Source organism: Chiloscyllium plagiosum, unplaced genomic scaffold, assembly GCF_037043375.1.
Source record: "Chiloscyllium plagiosum isolate Xiang-an unplaced genomic scaffold, Cpla_swu_hap1 HiC_scaffold_12, whole genome shotgun sequence".
Taxonomy (NCBI): Eukaryota; Metazoa; Chordata; class Chondrichthyes; order Orectolobiformes; family Hemiscylliidae; genus Chiloscyllium; species Chiloscyllium plagiosum.
The window spans coordinates 102,661,980-102,682,099 of record NW_028270150.1 but is presented as its reverse complement, the minus strand read 5'-3'; the positions used below and the strand labels follow the sequence as shown (position 1 = coordinate 102,682,099).

General features: G+C 46.6%; 1 protein-coding gene across 2 annotated transcripts in view; it reads left to right on the top strand.

Annotated features, from left to right (window-relative positions):
* The first annotated feature begins 210 nt into the window (after positions 1-210).
* LOC122546233 (coagulation factor X-like) overlaps positions 211-20,120 on the top strand; it is a 135,765-nt gene continuing 115,855 nt past the window's right edge. For both annotated transcript variants that reach the window (XM_087993128.1, XM_087993127.1), the window contains exons 1-2: positions 211-361; positions 472-635. In XM_087993128.1, the coding sequence (XP_087849254.1) occupies positions 301-361; positions 472-635 (225 nt within the window). In that variant the 5' untranslated portion in view covers positions 211-300. The remainder of the gene's footprint in view (positions 362-471; positions 636-20,120) is intronic.

Genomic DNA, 20,120 nt, shown 5'->3' with positions numbered 1-20,120 from the left:
GCTCTGAGGTACTTATGATAGGAATTCTGAAGAACTCGTGGATCTTGGGGAGGGGAATTTCCCCCAAAGTGACAATTCCCCATTTCTTGATAGTTCCTGGCTTACTGTTCTTTTTCCAAAAATTACCCAAACTAAAGAGGCGATTGTGCGCTCCACACGTATCAACTGGACCAGATGACTGACCACACAAACAAACAAGTTCCAGTATGATCAGAGATTGGACTTTAAGCCTTGCTGCATATCGTCCAACTTTAGGAGAGAGACTGAGGCCACTGGATTTACGCAGACATTTGATTCACAATGGCTTGGATTCTGGGACTTGTCCTTCTGTCACTGTTTCCCACTGAAGCCTATCAACAAGGTTTGTTCTGCAGAGAGCGCACAGCCTGTTTACAATGCGGCCACTTTTCAATTTGTTAATTTGTTGATCCTGATGCTGGCTGTCAGTGGTAACTTAAAGCTCCCTCTCAGTCTTCCTCCCCAGCCGAGCCGCGCGAGCCCTGCTGATGCGCAGACAGAAACGGGCCAACTTCCTGCTGGAAGAGCTGAGGCCTGGCAACCTGGAGCGAGAGTGCTTTGAGGAATACTGCAACCTGGAGGAGGCCAGAGAAGCGTTTGAAAATATGGACAGGGCGGTGAGTCACACCACCATCCCCAGCTGACAGTCAATGCTCAGTGAGATGGAAGGGCCCCTCACCTCATCAACCAACTAACATTGGGGAGCGAGGAAATTTTACATTTTGATCACTTTTAGGATTGCTGCTTAAATCTTCCTGCAATTCCAACTTAAACCCATATTTACATTTACAATTCAATTGACAGTAGACCCCACACTTTTATCTACCAAGAATAACTTGAACCTACCTTTGACATCTTAAGTTTTAATCTATCTGACTAGAATTAGGTTCCTCATTAATTTTATTTATGCTTCCCGTTAGCTGGTTTCAGCTGTTTTGCAATGTCTCTTCGGAAAAGTGTAAAATCCAATCATTGTTGTGGTCATTTTGAATTGTTGAACGTTATAATGCAGAAGATCATTCTGCCCACTATGATAATTGGCTCCATGAGAATGCTAGACAGTTATTTGATGCCCCTTAACGCTCCTCTTTTGTGATTCATTCTCTTGTTAGTTCTGAGCTACTATGGTTGATATTCATTGAGCTGACCTATTCTGATCACGAACATCATGTCTCCACTTAACCCATTCTTTGCTGAATAGAGCCTCAGTAACTCTCACACAGCACCAGGTTATAGTCCAACAGGCTTAATTGGAAGCACACTAGCTTTCGGAGCGACGCTCCTTCATCGTCGCTCCGAAAGCTAGTGTGCTTCCAATTAAACCTGTTGGACTATAACCTGGTGTTGTGTGATTTTTAACTTTGTATGCCCCAGTCCAACACCGGCATCTCCAAATCAGTAACTCTTGTCACTCTTTGTGGCTGAAATTTCCCACCTCACTGTGAACTATAGTAATCTTTTCTCCACTGTCGCTGTGCAGTAGATAGTCCCCTGCAGTAAGGTGCCTGAGAGAGGGTACAAAGACCATCATCCCTGGAGGGTTAGGTCACCATTGAGGGAGACGTGGTGGAGCCCATTGTACAAATGGTATAATTTTCCTTTCCATGTCTGATGATCATTTCCTGACAATTACTCAGAAATACTACCTCCCCTCTACTTACAAATGCTGCCTAAATGACAGGATTGCGATTTGGGTGTATATTTGTATATGAGTGTCAGTTTGTGCTTGCAATGTGTATAAATGTGAGTCTGACTCAGTGTATTTTCCTCTTTTGTATATTTGCCTATCTGTACGTGTATGTGTGAGTCAGTATGTGTGAATATATCAATGTGTGTGTGCCTGTATATGTGACTTTATGTACATGTAGATGTGAGTTTATGTTTCTATATGAGGTCTTCCGTGTGAATCTAAATTTGTGTCTGTATGTATTTGTCTCTATATGTTTATATGTATATCTGAGTCTGTATGGGTACATATGAGTTTGAGATTGTGCATATGCAAATTGATGTTGCTGTTCATTTCCGAACCTGTATATCTGCATGTGTTTGTATATATGTAGGTGTCCCTCTGAAAAAGCATTCGTCTATATAATTGCATTATGTGTACGGGAGTTGGCATATTTGTATATCTGAATATTTTGTATATATGTATTTTCACGTTATCATTTACGCACATGGGTCTTTGTGTGTCTATGTGAGTGTGTGTGCACGCGTGCACGTGCAAGGTCTGGGTATGAATGTGAATGACTCTGTGTGTGTGTGTGTATGAGTCTACGTGTGTGTGTGTGTATAAATATATAGGTATTTTACTGAGTTTCCCCAAATCCTGAGACTGCTACTTACACCTTCATTTTCCCTGCAATACTGTAAAATGCAATTGGACCACAACAAACTCTCCCGATGAAGGGCTTTTGCCTGAAACATCAATTCTCCGGCTCCTCGGATGCTGCCTGACCACATTCCCCACTCTGATCTCCAGCATCTGCAGTCCTCACTTTCACCTATACTCTCTCAATGCCTGAGCATTGTCACTGACAATGCTTCTATTACTATAGGCTACAAAATGTGGTAGGACTCCCCCCATCTGACACCTCAGTAATGGCAAATTGACAAATGAGCTGCCCATTGTCCACCTCACAGCCCCAAATGAAATCAAGTCCCAGGCACACGACAGAGTTTTCACAAGGCAGTTTCCACCATCACTCCCATAAGGTGTGGGTGTGGGGACCACCAACTGACAACCCAGGCCTGGCTCCTATCTAATCATTGGTGTTGGGTGAAAGTGGGTACTGCAGATGCTGGAGATTATAGTCAGGATTAGAGTAGTGCTGGAAAAGTACAGCAGGTCAGGCAGGAGAATCGATGTTTCGAGCAAAAACCCTTCATCAGGAATGTGGCTGGGTGCCTTAGGGGCTGAGAGATAAATGGGAAGGGTTTGGGGCTGGGGAGAAGGTAGCTGAGAGTGCAATAGGTGGATGGAGGTCGGGGTGAAGGTGATAGGTCAGAGAGGAGGGTGGACCGGATCGGTGGGAAGGAAGATTGGCAGATAGGACAGATCATGGGGACGGTGCTGAGCTGGAAGGTTGGAACTGGGGTGAGGTGGGGGGGGGGTGGGTGGAGGGGAAATGAGGAAACTGGTGAAGTCCACATTGATGCCCTGTGGTTGAAGTGTTCCGAAGCGGAAGATGAGGTGTTCTTCCTCCAGGCGGTGGGTAGTGAGGGAGTGGAGATGGAAGAGGCCCAGAACCTTCCCACCTATTCACTCCAACCTCCTCTCCGATCTATTACCATTACCCCCCACCTCCATCCACCTATTGCACCTTCAGCTACCATTACCCCCCACCTCCTTCCCACTTACCTCTTCACCCCCAAGGCTCCCAGCCTCATTCCTGATGATGGGCTTTTGCCCAAAACATCGATATTCCTAATCATTAGTGTTGCCAAGATTCAACTGTCGCACCTTGACTCCAATCCCCCAACTTACAGGAGTGTGGCTCCCTGACAGATGATATGATCATGAATCACTCACTTCTCTGCTGAAAGTACAGGGACTAAGATGTGATGATTGAACTACCACCCAACCCTGCTAGTGGGAGAATCGCTTTCACTTTGGAGAACTTTCTCCAGTCCCTAATAATAATAAGGCCCACAACAGAAGGTCAATCAGTGCAAGTGAATAAATATCCTCAAAAGCACCAGTTGAACACCCGAACCACTGATGTGACAAATCTTTTTGTCTCTTCCCTCTCCTTCGCACTCTATCTTGCTGTAGGTTTGAATTCTGCAGCTGGGGTGGGGGGGGGAGTTTGTTGAGTCGGTACGCCCAAGTGATTTGGAAAACTTTGGTGGGTGAACCTTGGGAAGCTATGGGCCTGGATGTTTCCAGCCTGCTTAGAATCTCCCGCACAAATAAGAGCACATGGAGGGGGGGGGTCACTGGGTGAGGAATTGGGACAGGATGCCTCTGGCATGTTCTGGAAGGAAGTGCCTCGGGTCCCTATCAGTCAGTCCTGCTCCCTTTGGCTGCCTCTTAACACCACGCTGTCACCTTGAGGCGGAGGGTCACCTGGAGTGAGGTCAAGCCTCAATCCCTTCCCCCGCCCCCGATGCCCATTGTCATTAATGCTAATCACCCACAGCAATACTGATGGAGGACAGCTCCGAATGCATAACCAGTTGCCACTGAACATCCTGTTGACCTGGTCCATGGAGTCAAATAAGACCCGAGGGAGTAGCTGTATATGTACAAGCTTCCTAAAGTTCCAGTAATTATACCTGACCAAATGTATTGACACTTCTTGCAGTAAATTTCATTTTATTGTAAGGCCATATCCAGACTGCCCCATCTTCCCTTACAGTGTACAGAGAACCTGTGACCCTGCAGCCTGATGTTCCCCTGTCTGTCCCTGTAGCTTGACCATGTTACCTATGACTAACTCCAGTCTACAGTCTGATTCCAGAACCACAGGTGACCCTTAACTGCTGGGCGCTGAGGTTAATTATAGATGTGCAACAAAAGCCCACCTTACCAGCAGCGCCCGCATCCCGTGAGCTCTAAGCGCTGCTTTGTTCCATTAATAACCTTGCAAAAATACTCACCACTATTGACCTCCTCAGAGCTGTTGCTGCATTTTCACATTAAAATTTGTCAAGGAAAATTCCAACTAGTAGTTAACAGCGAGGATACCTTTTCATCAGAATGCATCAGAATTTCATCAGATTAACAGGTCAGGACCAAGTACAGGTCAATGGGATCAGTGTAGTTTGGTCAGCATAGACATGGTTGGCCGAAGGGCCTGTTTCTATACTGTAGGTCTCTATGATTCTGAGTACAGGGGCATGTATTCTTCCAGGGGGTACCTGGCCCCTGGCAATCCTCTGGGTGCCACAGAACTGGGCATTCCTTCCTCATCCTACCTACCCATATGCTCTCCAGATTGTGCCCCCTCACCACCCCAGGGTGCCCACTAAGTCCCGGAGTTGATGGAAGGTATAGAGGATGCCTTGCCAGTGTCTCTTCTGAAGGTTCACAGAGGAGGTGAGACTGCAGTCTCTGTCGCTGAGTGGAGAGCTGGCTGGTTCTTTTGCCTACACCAGAGAAAAGAACTGATTGCTCAGTGAAGATGCAGACAAGCCTCTGTACAGGCAGGTGTTTGCCTTCATGGACGTCTGAGAACAGCAGTGCACTTGGCTGCTGCCCATTAGTGATCGCTATGGTGACAGGAATGGGGCTGGTCTTCATCAGCTAGACAGCCTCATCCTTAAAATGGGATGAGGATCTCTGAACCCTCACTGCTTGCCATCCCTTTTTTGTAGGGGCCAGTGGCACTGACCCTCATTGCAATCTCGGCTCAGATTTGACTGGCCCAATGACTGGCCCTCCTGGTGCAGTCACCCAGGAAGAGGCTGCACCTTTTTATAGTGACTCGATCCAGAGGGCACCATCAGAGCCATCTGCAGTCTTCTTGGCAAACATTTCACAGGCAGGAAGGATGAAAGTGAACCCGAGAGAGCTGCAAGGTAAATGGAGGCAGGCAGTGTGGACATGAACCAGAAATCAGAGAGAGAGAGAGAGAGACAGAGAGAGAGAGAGGGAGAGAGAGAGGGAGAGAGCTGAAAGCAGGAAGGTTTTACAAAGGTAAAGGGCAAGATTGCATGGCCCACATCTACTAGATGTTCAAAATGTTTCATTTCCAACTCATTCCTTTGAAAGAGAATGCAACAAGCTCCTGCAAACAGCAAGGAGGGAAGTGAGCACACAATGGCTGTAGTGAAGCTGGTTATGATGTGAATTCAGACATATACCACGGGGAAGATCCCATCCCCATTCTGCCCCCGCTCTTCATTACGAGATCTTTATCTGTCTAGCTGAGAGGGAGAGACCTTGAGTCAAAATCTCGTCAAGAACACAGCACCTCGGGCAGTGCACGACTCACTGGGAGTCTCAGCCTAGACTTAATGCTCAAACATCTATAAAGATAGAAGTGAACCCCACACAGCCCCCTATAAAGATAGGAGTGAACCCCACACAGCCCTCTATAAAGATAGAAGTGAACCCCACACAGCCCCCTATAAAGATAGAAGTGAACCCCACACAGCCCCCTATAAAGATAGGAGTGAACCCCACACAGCCCTCTATAAAGATAGAAGGGAATACCACACAGCCCTCCATAAAGATAGAAGTGAACCCCACACAGCCCCTATAAAGATAGAAGTGAACCCCACACAGCCCTCTATAACGATAGAAGTGAACCCCACACAGCCCTCTATAAAGACTGAAGTGATCCCCAAACAGCCCTCTATAAAGACAGAAGTGAACCCCACACTGCCCTCTATAAAGACTGAAGTGATCCCCACACAGCCCTCTATAAAGACAGAAGTGAACCCCACACAGCCCTCTATAAAGACAGAAGTTAATCCCACACTGCCCTCTATAAAGACAGAAGTGAACCCCACACGGCCCTCTACAAAGTCAGAAGTGAACCCCACACAGCCGTCTATAAAGATAGAAGTGAACCCCACACAGCCCTCTATAAAGATAGAAGTGAACCCCACACTGCCCTCTATAAAGACAGAAGTGAACCCCACACAGCCCTCTCTAAAGATAGAAGTGAACCCCACAATGACCTCTATAAAGATAGAAGTGAATCCCACACTGCCTTCTATAAAGACAGAAGTGAACCCCACATAGCCCTCTATAAAGATAGAAGTGAACACCACACAGCCCTCTCTAAAGATAGAAGTGAACCCCACACTGCCCTCTATAAAGACAGAAGAGAACCCCACACAGCCCCCTATAAAGATAGAAGTGAACCCCACACAGCCCTCTATAAAGACAGAACTGAACCCCAAACAGCACTCTATAAAGTCAGACGTGAACCCCACACAGCCCTCTCTAAAGATAGAAGTGAACCCCACACTGCCCTCTATAAAAATAGAACTGAACTTAACACAGCCCTCTATAAAGACAGAAGTGAACCCCACACAGCCCCCTATAAAGATAGACGTAAACCCCACACAGCACTCTATAAAGATAGAAGTGAATCCCACACAGCCCTCTATAAAGTCAGAAGTGAACCCCACACAGCCCTCTATAAAGACTGAAGTGAACCCCACACAGCCCTCTCCAAACATAGAAGTGAACCCGACACAGCCCTCTATAAAGATAGAAGTGAACCCCACACTGCCCTCGATAAAGACAGAAGTGAACCCCACACAGCCCCCTATAAAGAGAGAAGTGATCCCCACACAGCCCTCTATAAAGATAGAAGTGCATCCCACACAGCCCTCTATAAAGTCAGAAGTGAACCCCACACAGCCCTCTATAAAGATAGAAGTGAACCCCACACTGCCCTCTATAAAGATAGAAGTGAACCCCACACAGCCCCCTATAAAGACAGAAGTGATCACAACACAGCCCTCTATAAAGATAGAAGTGAATCCCACACAGCCCTCTATAAAGTCAGAAGTGAACCACACACAGCCCTCTATAAAGATAGAAGTGACCCTCACACAGCCCTCTATAAAGATAGAAGTGAATCCCACAAAGCCCCCTATAAAGATAGAAGTGAACCCCACACAGCCCTCTATAAAGATAGAAGTGGTCCCCACACAGCCCTCTATAAAGATCGAAGTGATCCCCAAAAAGCCCCCTATAAAGACAGAAGTGAACCCCACACAGCCCCCTATAAAGACAGAAGTGATCCCCACAAAGCCCTCTATAAAGTTAGAAGTGATCCCCACACAGACCCCTATAAAGACAGAAGTGAACCCCACACAGCCCTCTATAAAGATAGAGGTGAGCCCCACACTGCCCTCGATAAAGACTGAAGTGAACCCCACACTGCCCTCTATAAAGATCGAAGTGATCCCCACACAGCCCCCTATAAAGATAGAAGTGATCCCCACACAGCCCTCTATAAAGATAGAAGTGATCCCCACAAAGCCCCCTATAAAGATAGAAGTGATCCCCACACAGCCCTCTATGAAGACTGAAGTGAACCCCACACAGCCCTCTATAAAGACTGAAGTGAACCCCACACAGCCCTCTATAAATACTGAAGTGAACCCCACACTGCCCCATATAAAGACAGAAGTGATCCCCACACAGCCCTCTATAAAGTTAGAAGAGATCCCCACACAGCCCTCTATAAAGATAGAAGTGAACTCCACAAAGCCCTCTATAAAGACAGAAGTGAACCCCACACAGCCCTCTATAAAGATAGAAGTGAACCCCACAAAGCCCTCTATAAAGACAGAAGTGATCCCCACACAGCCCTCTATAAAGACAGAAGTGAACCCCACACAGACCTCTATAAAGACAGAAGTCATCCCCACACAGCCCTCCATAAAGATAGAAGTGAACCCCACACAGCCCTCTATAAAGATAGAAGTGAACCCCATACAGCCCCCTATAAAGATAGAAGTGATCCCCACAAAGCCCTCTATAAAGATAGAAGTGGACCCCACAGAGCCCTCGAGAAAGACAGAAGTGAACCCCGTACTGCCCTCTATAAAGACTGAAGTGAACCCCACACAGCCCTGTATAAAGACAGAAGTGCACCCCACACTGCCCTCTATAAAAACTGAAGTGAACCCCACACTGCCCTCTTTCAAGACTGAAGTGAACCCCACACTGCCCTCTATAAAGATAGAAGTGAATCCCACACAGCCCTCTATAAAGACAGAAGTGAACCCCACACAGCCCCCTATAAAGATAGAAGTGATCCCCACACAGCCCCCTATAAAGATGGAAGTGATCCCCACACAGCCCTCTATAAAGATAGAAGTGATTCCCACACAGCCCCCTATAAAGATAGAAGTGAACCCCACAAAGCCCTCTATAAAGATAGAAGTGAACCCCACACAGCTCCCGATAAAGATAGAAGTGAACCCCACACAGCCCTCTATAAAGACAGAAGTGATCCCCACAAAGCCCCCTATACAGATAGAAGTGATCACCACACAGCCCTCTATAAAGATAGAAGTGAACCCCACACAGCCCCCTATAAAGATAGAAGTGAACCCCACACTGCCCTCTATAAAGATAGAAGTGATCCCCACAAAGCCCTCTATACAGATAGAAGTGATCCCCACACAGCCTTCTATAAAGGTAGAAGTGAACCCCACACAGCCCTCTATAAAGACAGAAGTGAACCCCACACAGCCCTCTATAAAGATAGAAGTGAACCCCACAAAGCTCTCTATAAAGATAGAAGTGAACCCCACAAAGCCCCCTATAAAGATAGAAGTGATCCCCACACAGCCCTCTATAAAGACAGAAGTGAACCCCACAAAGCCCCCTATAAAGATAGAAGTGATCCCCACACAGCCCCCTATAAAGATAGAAGTGAACCCCACAAAGCCCCCTATAAAGATAGAAGTGATTCCCACACAACCCACTATAAAGACAGAAGTGAACCCCACACAGACCCCTATAAAGATAGAAGTGATCCCCACACAGGCCTCTATAAAGGCTGAAGTGAACCCCACACAGCCCCCTATAAAGATAGAAGTGATCCCCACACAGCCCTCTATAAAGACTGAAGTGAACCCCACACTGCCCTCTATAAAGATAGAAGTGATCCCCACACAGCCCTCTATAAAGATAGAAGTGATCCCCACACAGCCCTCGATAAAGAATGAAGTGAACCCCACACTGCCCTCTAAAAAGATCGAAGTGATCCCCACACAGCCCCCTATAAAGATAGAAGTGATCCCCACACAGCCCTCTATAAAGATAGAAGCGATCCCCACAAAGCCCCCTATAAAGATAGAAGTGTTCCCCACACAGCCCTCTATGAAGACTGAAGTGAACATCACACAGCCCTCTATAAAGACTGAAGTGAACCCCACACAGCCCTCTATAAAGACTGAAGTGATCCCCACACAACCCTCTATAAAGATAGAAGTGATCCCCACACAGCCCACTTTCAAGATAGACGTGATCCCCACAAAGCCCCCGAAAAAGATAGAAGTGATCCCCACAAAGCCCTCTATAAAGATAGAAGTGATCTCCACACAGCCCTCTATAAAGATAGAAGTGATCCCCACAAAGCCCCCTATAAAGTTAGAAGTGAACCCCACACAGCCCTCGAAAAAGACAGAAGTGATCCCCAAAAAGCCCTCTATAAAGATAGAAGTGAACCCCACACAGCCCTCTATAAAGATAGAAGTGATCCCCACACAGCCCTCTATAAAGATAGAAGTGATCCCCACAAAGCCCTCTATAAAGATAGAAGTGATCCCCACACAGCCCTCTATAAAGATAGAAGTGATCCCCACACAGCCCTCTATAAAGATAGAAGTGATCCTCAAAAAGCCCCTATAAAGATAGAAGTGAACCCCACACAGCCCCCTATAAAGACAGAAGTGATCCCCACACAGCCCTCTATAAAGATAGAAGTGATCCCCACACTGCCCTCTATTAAGATAGAAGTGATTCCCACAAAGCCCCCTATAGAGATAGAAGTGAACCCCACACAGCCCTCTATAAAGATAGAAGTGATCCGCACACTGCCCTCTATAAAGATAGAAGTGATCCCCACACAGCCCCCTATAAAGACAGAAGTGATCCTCACAAAGCCCTCTATAAAGATAGAAGTGATCCCCACACAGCCCTCTATAAAGACTGAAGTGAACCCCACACAGCCCCCTATAAAGACAGAAGTGATCCCCACACAGCACTCTATAAAGATAGAAGTGATCCCCACACAGCCCTCTATAAAGATAGAAGTGAACTCCACAAAGCCCTCTATAAAGACAGAAGTGAACCCCACACAGCCCTCTATAAAGATAGAAGTGAACCCCACAAAGCCCTCTATAAAGACAGAAGTGATCCCCACAAAGCCCTCAATAAAGACAGAAGTGATCCGCACACAGCACTCTATAAAGACAGAAGTGAACCCCACACAGCCCTCTATAAAGACAGAAGTCATCCCCACACAGCCCTCTATAAAGATAGAAGTGAACCCCACACAGCCCCCTATAAAGATAGAAGTTTTCCCCACAAAGCCCTCTATAAAGATAGAGGTGGACCCCACAGAGCCCTCTATAAAGACAGAAGTGAACCCCATACAGCCCTCTATAAAGATAGAAGTGAACCCCACAAAGCCCTCTATAAAGATAGAAGAGAACCCCACAAAGCCCTCTATAAAGATAGAAGTGAACCCCACACAGCCCTCTATAAAGACAGAAGTGAACCCCACACTGCCCTCTATAAAGACTGAAGTGAACCCCACACTGCCCACTATAAAGACTGAAGTGAACCCCACACTGCCCTCTTTCAAGACTGAAGTGAACCCCACACTGCCCTCTATAAAGATAGAAGTGAACCCCACACAGCCCTCTATAAAGACAGAAGTGAACCCCACACAGCCCCCTATAAAGATAGAAGTGATCCCCACACAGCCCCCTATAAAGATGGAAGTGATCCCCACACAGCCCTCTATAAAGATAGAAGTGATTCCCACACAGCCCCCTATAAAGATAGAAGTGAACCCCACAAAGCCCTCTATAAAGATAGAAGTGAACCCCACACAGCTCCCGATAAAGATAGAAGTGAACCCCACACAGCCCTCTATAAAGACAGAAGTGATCCCCACAAAGCCCCCTATACAGATAGAAGTGATCACCACACAGCCCTCTATAAAGATAGAAGTGAACCCCACACAGCCCCCTATAAAGATAGAAGTGAACCCCACACTGCCCTCTATAAAGATAGAAGTGATCCCCACAAAGCCCTCTATACAGATAGAAGTGATCCCCACACAGCCCTCTATAAAGGTAGAAGTGAACCCCACACAGCCCTCTATAAAGACAGAAGTGAACCCCACACAGCCCTCTATAAAGATAGAAGTGAACCCCACAAAGCCCTCTATAAAAATAGAAGTGAACCCCACAAAGCCCCCTATAAAGATAGAAGTGATCCCCACACAGCCCTCTATAAAGACAGAAGTGAACCCCACAAAGCCCCCTATAAAGATAGAAGTGATCCCCACACAGCCCCCTATAAAGATAGAAGTGAACCCCACAAAGCCCCCTATAAAGATAGAAGTGATCCCCACACAGCCCCCTATAAAGATAGAAGTGAACCCCACAAAGCCCCCTATAAAGATAGAAGTGATTCCCACACAACCCACTATAAAGACAGAAGTGAACCCCACACAGACCCCTATAAAGATAGAAGTGATCCCCACACAGGCCTCTATAAAGGCTGAAGTGAACCCCACACAGCCCCCTATAAAGATAGAAGTGATCCCCACACAGCCCTCTATAAAGATAGAAGTGAACCCCACACTGCCCTCTATAAAGATAGAAGTGATCCCCACACAGCCCTCTATAAAGATAGAAGTGATCCCCACACAGCCCTCGATAAAGAATGAAGTGAACCCCACACTGCCCTCTAAAAAGATCGAAGTGATCCCCACACAGCCCCCTATAAAGATAGAAGTGATCCCCACACAGCCCTCTATAAAGATAGAAGCGATCCCCACAAAGCCCCCTATAAAGATAGAAGTGTTCCCCACACAGCCCTCTATGAAGACTGAAGTGAACATCACACAGCCCTCTATAAAGACTGAAGTGAACCCCACACAGCCCTCTATAAAGACTGAAGTGATCCCCACACAACCCTCTATAAAGATAGAAGTGATCCCCACACAGCCCACTTTCAAGATAGACGTGATCCCCACAAAGCCCCCGAAAAAGATAGAAGTGATCCCCACAAAGCCCTCTATAAAGATAGAAGTGATCTCCACACAGCCCTCTATAAAGATAGAAGTGATCCCCACAAAGCCCCCTATAAAGTTAGAAGTGAACCCCACACAGCCCTCTATAAAGACAGAAGTGATCCCCAAAAAGCCCTCTATAAAGATAGAAGTGAACCCCACACAGCCCTCTATAAAGATAGAAGTGATCCCCACACAGCCCTCTATAAAGATAGAAGTGATCCCCACAAAGCCCTCTATAAAGATAGAAGTGATCCCCACACAGCCCTCCATAAAGATAGAAGTGATCCCCACACAGCCCTCTATAAAGATAGAAGTGATCCTCAAAAAGCCCCTATAAAGATAGAAGTGAACCCCACACAGCCCCCTATAAAGACAGAAGTGATCCCCACACAGCCCTCTATAAAGATAGAAGTGATCCCCACACTGCCCTCTATTAAGATAGAAGTGATTCCCACAAAGCCCCCTATAGAGATAGAAGTGAACCCCACACAGCCCTCTATAAAGATAGAAGTGATCCGCACACTGCCCTCTATAAAGATAGAAGTGATCCCCACACAGCCCCCTATAAAGACAGAAGTGATCCTCACAAAGCCCTCTATAAAGATAGAAGTGATCCCCACACAGCCCTCTATAAAGACTGAAGTGAACCCCACACAGCCCCCTATAAAGACAGAAGTGATCCCCACACAGCACTCTATAAAGATAGAAGTGATCCCCACACAGCCCTCTATAAAGATAGAAGTGAACTCCACAAAGCCCTCTATAAAGACAGAAGTGAACCCCACACAGCCCTCTATAAAGATAGAAGTGAACCCCACAAAGCCCTCTATAAAGACAGAAGTGATCCCCACAAAGCCCTCAATAAAGACAGAAGTGATCCCCACACAGCACTCTATAAAGACAGAAGTGAACCCCACACAGCCCTCTATAAAGACAGAAGTCATCCCCACACAGCCCTCTATAAAGATAGAAGTGAACCCCACACAGCCCCCTATAAAGATAGAAGTTTTCCCCACAAAGCCCTCTATAAAGATAGAGGTGGACCCCACAGAGCCCTCTATAAAGACAGAAGTGAACCCCATACAGCCCTCTATAAAGATAGAAGTGAACCCCACAAAGCCCTCTATAAAGATAGAAGAGAACCCCACAAAGCCCTCTATAAAGATAGAACTGAACCCCACACAGCCCTCTATAAAGACAGAAGTGAACCCCACACTGCCCTCTATAAAGACTGAAGTGAACCCCACACTGCCCTCTATAAAGACTGAAGTGAACCCCACACTGCCCTCTATAAAGATAGAAGTGATCCCCACAAAGCCCTCTATAAAGATAGAAGTGAACCCCACACAGCCCTCAATAAAGACAGAAGTGAACCCCACACAGCCCCCTATAAAGATAGAAGTGATCCCCACACAGCCCCCTCGAAAGATAGAAGTGATCCCCACAAAGCCCCCTATAAAGATGGAAGTGATCCCCACACAGCCCTCTATAAAGATAGAAGTGATTCCCACACTGCCCCCTATAAAGAGAGAAGTGAACCCCACAAAGCCCTCTATAAAGATAGAAGTGAACCCCACACAGCCCTCTATAAAGATAGAAGTGAGACCCACACAGCCCCCTATAAAGACAGAAGTGAACCCCTCAAAGCCCCTTATAAAGATAGAAGTGATCCCCACATAGCCCTCTATAAAAATAGAAGTGATCCCCACACAGCCTCCAATAAAGATAGAAGTGAACCCCACACTGCCCTCTATAAAGATAGAAGTGATCCCCACACAGCCCTCTATAAAGATAGAAGTGAACCCCACACAGCCCTCTATAAAGACAGAAGTGAACCCCACACATCCCACTACAAAGATAGAAGTGATCCCCACACAGCCCTCTATAAAGATAGAAGTGATCCCCACACATCGCTCTATAAAGACAGAAGTGAACCCCACACAGCCCCCTATAAAGATAGAAGTGAACCCCACAAAGCCCCCTATAAAGATAGAAGTGATTCCCACACAGCCCTCTATAAAGACAGAAGTGAACCCCACACAGCCCCCTATAAAGATAGAAGTGATCCCCACACAGCCCTCTATAAAGACAGAAGTGAACCCCACACAGCCCCCTATAAAGATAGAAGTGATCCCCACAAAGCCCCCTATAAGTATAGAAGTGAACCCCACAAAGCCCCCTATAAAGAGAGAAGTGATCAACACACAGTCCTCTATCAAGACAGAAGTGAACCCCACACAGCCCCCTATAAAGTTAGAAGTGATCCCCACACAGCCCTCTATAAAGATAGAAGTGAACCCCACACAGCCCTCTATAAAGATAGAAGTGATCCCCACACAGCCCTCTATAAAGACTGAAGTGAACCCCACACAGCCCCCTATAAAGACAGAAGTGATCCCCACACAGCACTCTATAAAGATAGAAGTGATCCCCACACAGCCCTCTATAAAGATAGAAGTGAACTCCACAAAGCCCTCTATAAAGACAGAAGTGAACCCCACACAGCCCTCTATAAAGATAGAAGTGAACCCCACAAAGCCCTCTATAAAGACAGAATTGATCCCCACACAGCCCTCTATAAAGACAGAAGTGAACCCCACACAGCCCCCTATAAAGATAGAAGTGATCCCCACACAGCCCTCTATAAAGACAGAAGTGAACCCCACACAGCCCCCTATAAAGATAGATGTGATCCCCACAAAGCCCCCTATAAGTATAGAAGTGAACCCCACAAAGCCCCCTATAAAGAGAGAAGTGATCAACACACAGTCCTCTATAAAGACAGAAGTGAACCCCACACAGCCCCCTATAAAGATAGAAGTGATCCCCACACAGCCCTCTATAAAGATAGAAGTGATCCCCACACAGCCCTCTATAAAGATAGAAGTGATCCCCACAAAGCCCTCTATAAAGATAGAAGTGATCCCCACACAGCCCTCTATAAAGATAGAAGTGATCCCCAAAAAGCCCCCTTTAAAGATAGAAGTGATCCCCACACAGCCCCCTATAAAGACAGAAGTGAACCCCACACAGCCCTCTATAAAGATAGAAGTGATCCCCACACTGCCCTCTATAAAGATAGAAGTGATCCCCACACAGCCCCCTATAGAGATAGAAGTGAACCCCACACAGCCCTCTATAAAGATAGAAGTGATCCCCACACAGCACCCTATAAAGACAGAAGTGATCCCCACACAGCCCTGTATAAAGATAGAAGTGATCCCCACACAGCCCTCTATAAAGATAGAAGTGAACTCCACAAAGCCCTCTATAAAGACAGAAGTGAACCCCACACAGCCCTCTATAAAGACAGAAGTGATCCCCACACAGCCCTCTATAAAGACAGAAGTGATCCCCACACAGCCCTCTATAAAGATAGATGTGAACCCCACACAGCCCCCTATAAAGATGGAAGTGATCCCCACAAAGCCCTCTATAAAGACAGAAGTGAACCCCACAAAGCCCCCTATAAAGATAGAAGTGATCCCCACACATCGCTCTATAAAGACAGAAGTGAACCCCACACAGCCCCCTTTAAAGATAGAAGTGAACCCCACAAAGCCCCCTATAAAGATAGAAGTGATCCCCACACATCGCTCTATAAAGACAGAAGTGAACCCCACACAGCCCCCTATAAAGATAGAAGTGATCCCCACACAGCCCTCTATAAAGACAGAAGTGATCCCCACACAGCCCTCTATAAAGATAGAAGTGATCCCCACACATCGCTCTATAAAGACAGAAGTGAACCCCACACAGCCCCCTATAAAGATAGAAGTGAACCCCACAAAGCCCCCTATAAAGATAGAAGTGATTCCCACACAGCCCTCTATAAAGACAGAAGTGAACCCCACACAGCCCCCTATAAAGATAGAAGTGATCCCCACACAGCCCTCTATAAAGACAGAAGTGAACCCCACACAGCCCCCTATAAAGATAGAAGTGATCCCCACAAAGCCCCCTATAAGTATAGAAGTGAACCCCACAAAGCCCCCTATAAAGAGAGAAGTGATCAACACACAGTCCTCTATCAAGACAGAAGTGAACCCCACACAGCCCCCTATAAAGTTAGAAGTGATCCCCACACAGCCCTCTATAAAGATAGAAGTGAACCCCACACAGCCCTCTATAAAGATAGAAGTGATCCCCACACAGCCCTCTATAAAGACTGAAGTGAACCCCACACAGCCCCCTATAAAGACAGAAGTGATCCCCACACAGCACTCTATAAAGATAGAAGTGATCCCCACACAGCCCTCTATAAAGATAGAAGTGAACCCCACACAGCCCTCTATAAAGACAGAAGTGAACCCCACACTGCCCTCTATAAAGACTGAAGTGAACCCCACACTGCCCACTATAAAGACTGAAGTGAACCCCACACTGCCCTCTTTCAAGACTGAAGTGAACCCCACACTGCCCTCTATAAAGATAGAAGTGAACCCCACACAGCCCTCTATAAAGACAGAAGTGAACCCCACACAGCCCCCTATAAAGATAGAAGTGATCCCCACACAGCCCCCTATAAAGATGGAAGTGATCCCCACACAGCCCTCTATAAAGATAGAAGTGATTCCCACACAGCCCCCTATAAAGATAGAAGTGAACCCCACAAAGCCCTCTATAAAGATAGAAGTGAACCCCACACAGCTCCCGATAAAGATAGAAGTGAACCCCACACAGCCCTCTATAAAGACAGAAGTGATCCCCACAAAGCCCCCTATACAGATAGAAGTGATCACCACACAGCCCTCTATAAAGATAGAAGTGAACCCCACACAGCCCCCTATAAAGATAGAAGTGAACCCCACACTGCCCTCTATAAAGATAGAAGTGATCCCCACAAAGCCCTCTATACAGATAGAAGTGATCCCCACACAGCCCTCTATAAAGGTAGAAGTGAACCCCACACAGCCCTCTATAAAGACAGAAGTGAACCCCACACAGCCCTCTATAAAGATAGAAGTGAACCCCACAAAGCCCTCTATAAAAATAGAAGTGAACCCCACAAAGCCCCCTATAAAGATAGAAGTGATCCCCACACAGCCCTCTATAAAGACAGAAGTGAACCCCACAAAGCCCCCTATAAAGATAGAAGTGATCCCCACACAGCCCCCTATAAAGATAGAAGTGAACCCCACAAAGCCCCCTATAAAGATAGAAGTGATTCCCACACAACCCACTATAAAGACAGAAGTGAACCCCACACAGACCCCTATAAAGATAGAAGTGATCCCCACACAGGCCTCTATAAAGGCTGAAGTGAACCCCACACAGCCCCCTATAAAGATAGAAGTGATCCCCACACAGCCCTCTATAAAGATAGAAGTGAACCCCACACTGCCCTCTATAAAGATAGAAGTGATCCCCACACAGCCCTCTATAAAGATAGAAGTGATCCCCACACAGCCCTCGATAAAGAATGAAGTGAACCCCACACTGCCCTCTAAAAAGATCGAAGTGATCCCCACACAGCCCCCTATAAAGATAGAAGTGATCCCCACACAGCCCTCTATAAAGATAGAAGCGATCCCCACAAAGCCCCCTATAAAGATAGAAGTGTTCCCCACACAGCCCTCTATGAAGACTGAAGTGAACATCACACAGCCCTCTATAAAGACTGAAGTGAACCCCACACAGCCCTCTATAAAGACTGAAGTGATCCCCACACAACCCTCTATAAAGATAGAAGTGATCCCCACACAGCCCACTTTCAAGATAGACGTGATCCCCACAAAGCCCCCGAAAAAGATAGAAGTGATCCCCACAAAGCCCTCTATAAAGATAGAAGTGATCTCCACACAGCCCTCTATAAAGATAGAAGTGATCCCCACAAAGCCCCCTATAAAGTTAGAAGTGAACCCCACACAGCCCTCTATAAAGACAGAAGTGATCCCCAAAAAGCCCTCTATAAAGATAGAAGTGAACCCCACACAGCCCTCTATAAAGATAGAAGTGATCCCCACACAGCCCTCTATAAAGATAGAAGTGATCCCCACAAAGCCCTCTATAAAGATAGAAGTGATCCCCACACAGCCCTCCATAAAGATAGAAGTGATCCCCACACAGCCCCCTATAAAGACAGAAGTGATCCCCACACAGCCCTCTATAAAGATAGAAGTGATCCCCACACAGCCCTCTATAAAGATAGAAGTGATCCCCACACAGCCCTCTATAAAGATAGAAGTGATCCTCAAAAAGCCCCTATAAAGATAGAAGTGAACCCCACACAGCCCCCTATAAAGACAGAAGTGATCCCCACACAGCCCTCTATAAAGATAGAAGTGATCCCCACACTGCCCTCTATTAAGATAGAAGTGATTCCCACAAAGCCCCCTATAGAGATAGAAGTGAACCCCACACAGCCCTCTATAAAGATAGAAGTGATCCGCACACTGCCCTCTATAAAGATAGAAGTGATCCCCACACAGCCCCCTATAAAGACAGAAGTGATCCTCACAAAGCCCTCTATAAAGATAGAAGTGATCCCCACACAGCCCTCTATAAAGACTGAAGTGAACCCCACACAGCCCCCTATAAAGACAGAAGTGATCCCCACACAGCACTCTATAAAGATAGAAGTGATCCCCACACAGCCCTCTATAAAGATAGAAGTGAACTCCACAAAGCCCTCTATAAAGACAGAAGTGAACCCCACACAGCCCTCTATAAAGATAGAAGTGAACCCCACAAAGCCCTCTATAAAGACAGAAGTGATCCCCACAAAGCCCTCAATAAAGACAGAAGTGATCCCCACACAGCACTCTATAAAGACAGAAGTGAACCCCACACAGCCCTCTATAAAGACAGAAGTCATCCCCACACAGCCCTCTATAAAGATAGAAGTGAACCCCACACAGCCCCCTATAAAGATAGAAGTTTTCCCCACAAAGCCCTCTATAAAGATAGAGGTGGACCCCACAGAGCCCTCTATAAAGACAGAAGTGAACCCCATACAGCCCTCTATAAAGATAGAAGTGAACCCCACAAAGCCCTCTATAAAGATAGAAGAGAACCCCACAAAGCCCTCTATAAAGATAGAACTGAACCCCACACAGCCCTCTATAAAGACAGAAGTGAACCCCACACTGCCCTCTATAAAGACTGAAGTGAACCCCACACTGCCCTCTATAAAGACTGAAGTGAACCCCACACTGCCCTCTATAAAGATAGAAGTGATCCCCACAAAGCCCTCTATAAAGATAGAAGTGAACCCCACACAGCCCTCAATAAAGACAGAAGTGAACCCCACACAGCCCCCTATAAAGATAGAAGTGATCCCCACACAGCCCCCTCGAAAGATAGAAGTGATCCCCACAAAGCCCCCTATAAAGATGGAAGTGATCCCCACACAGCCCTCTATAAAGATAG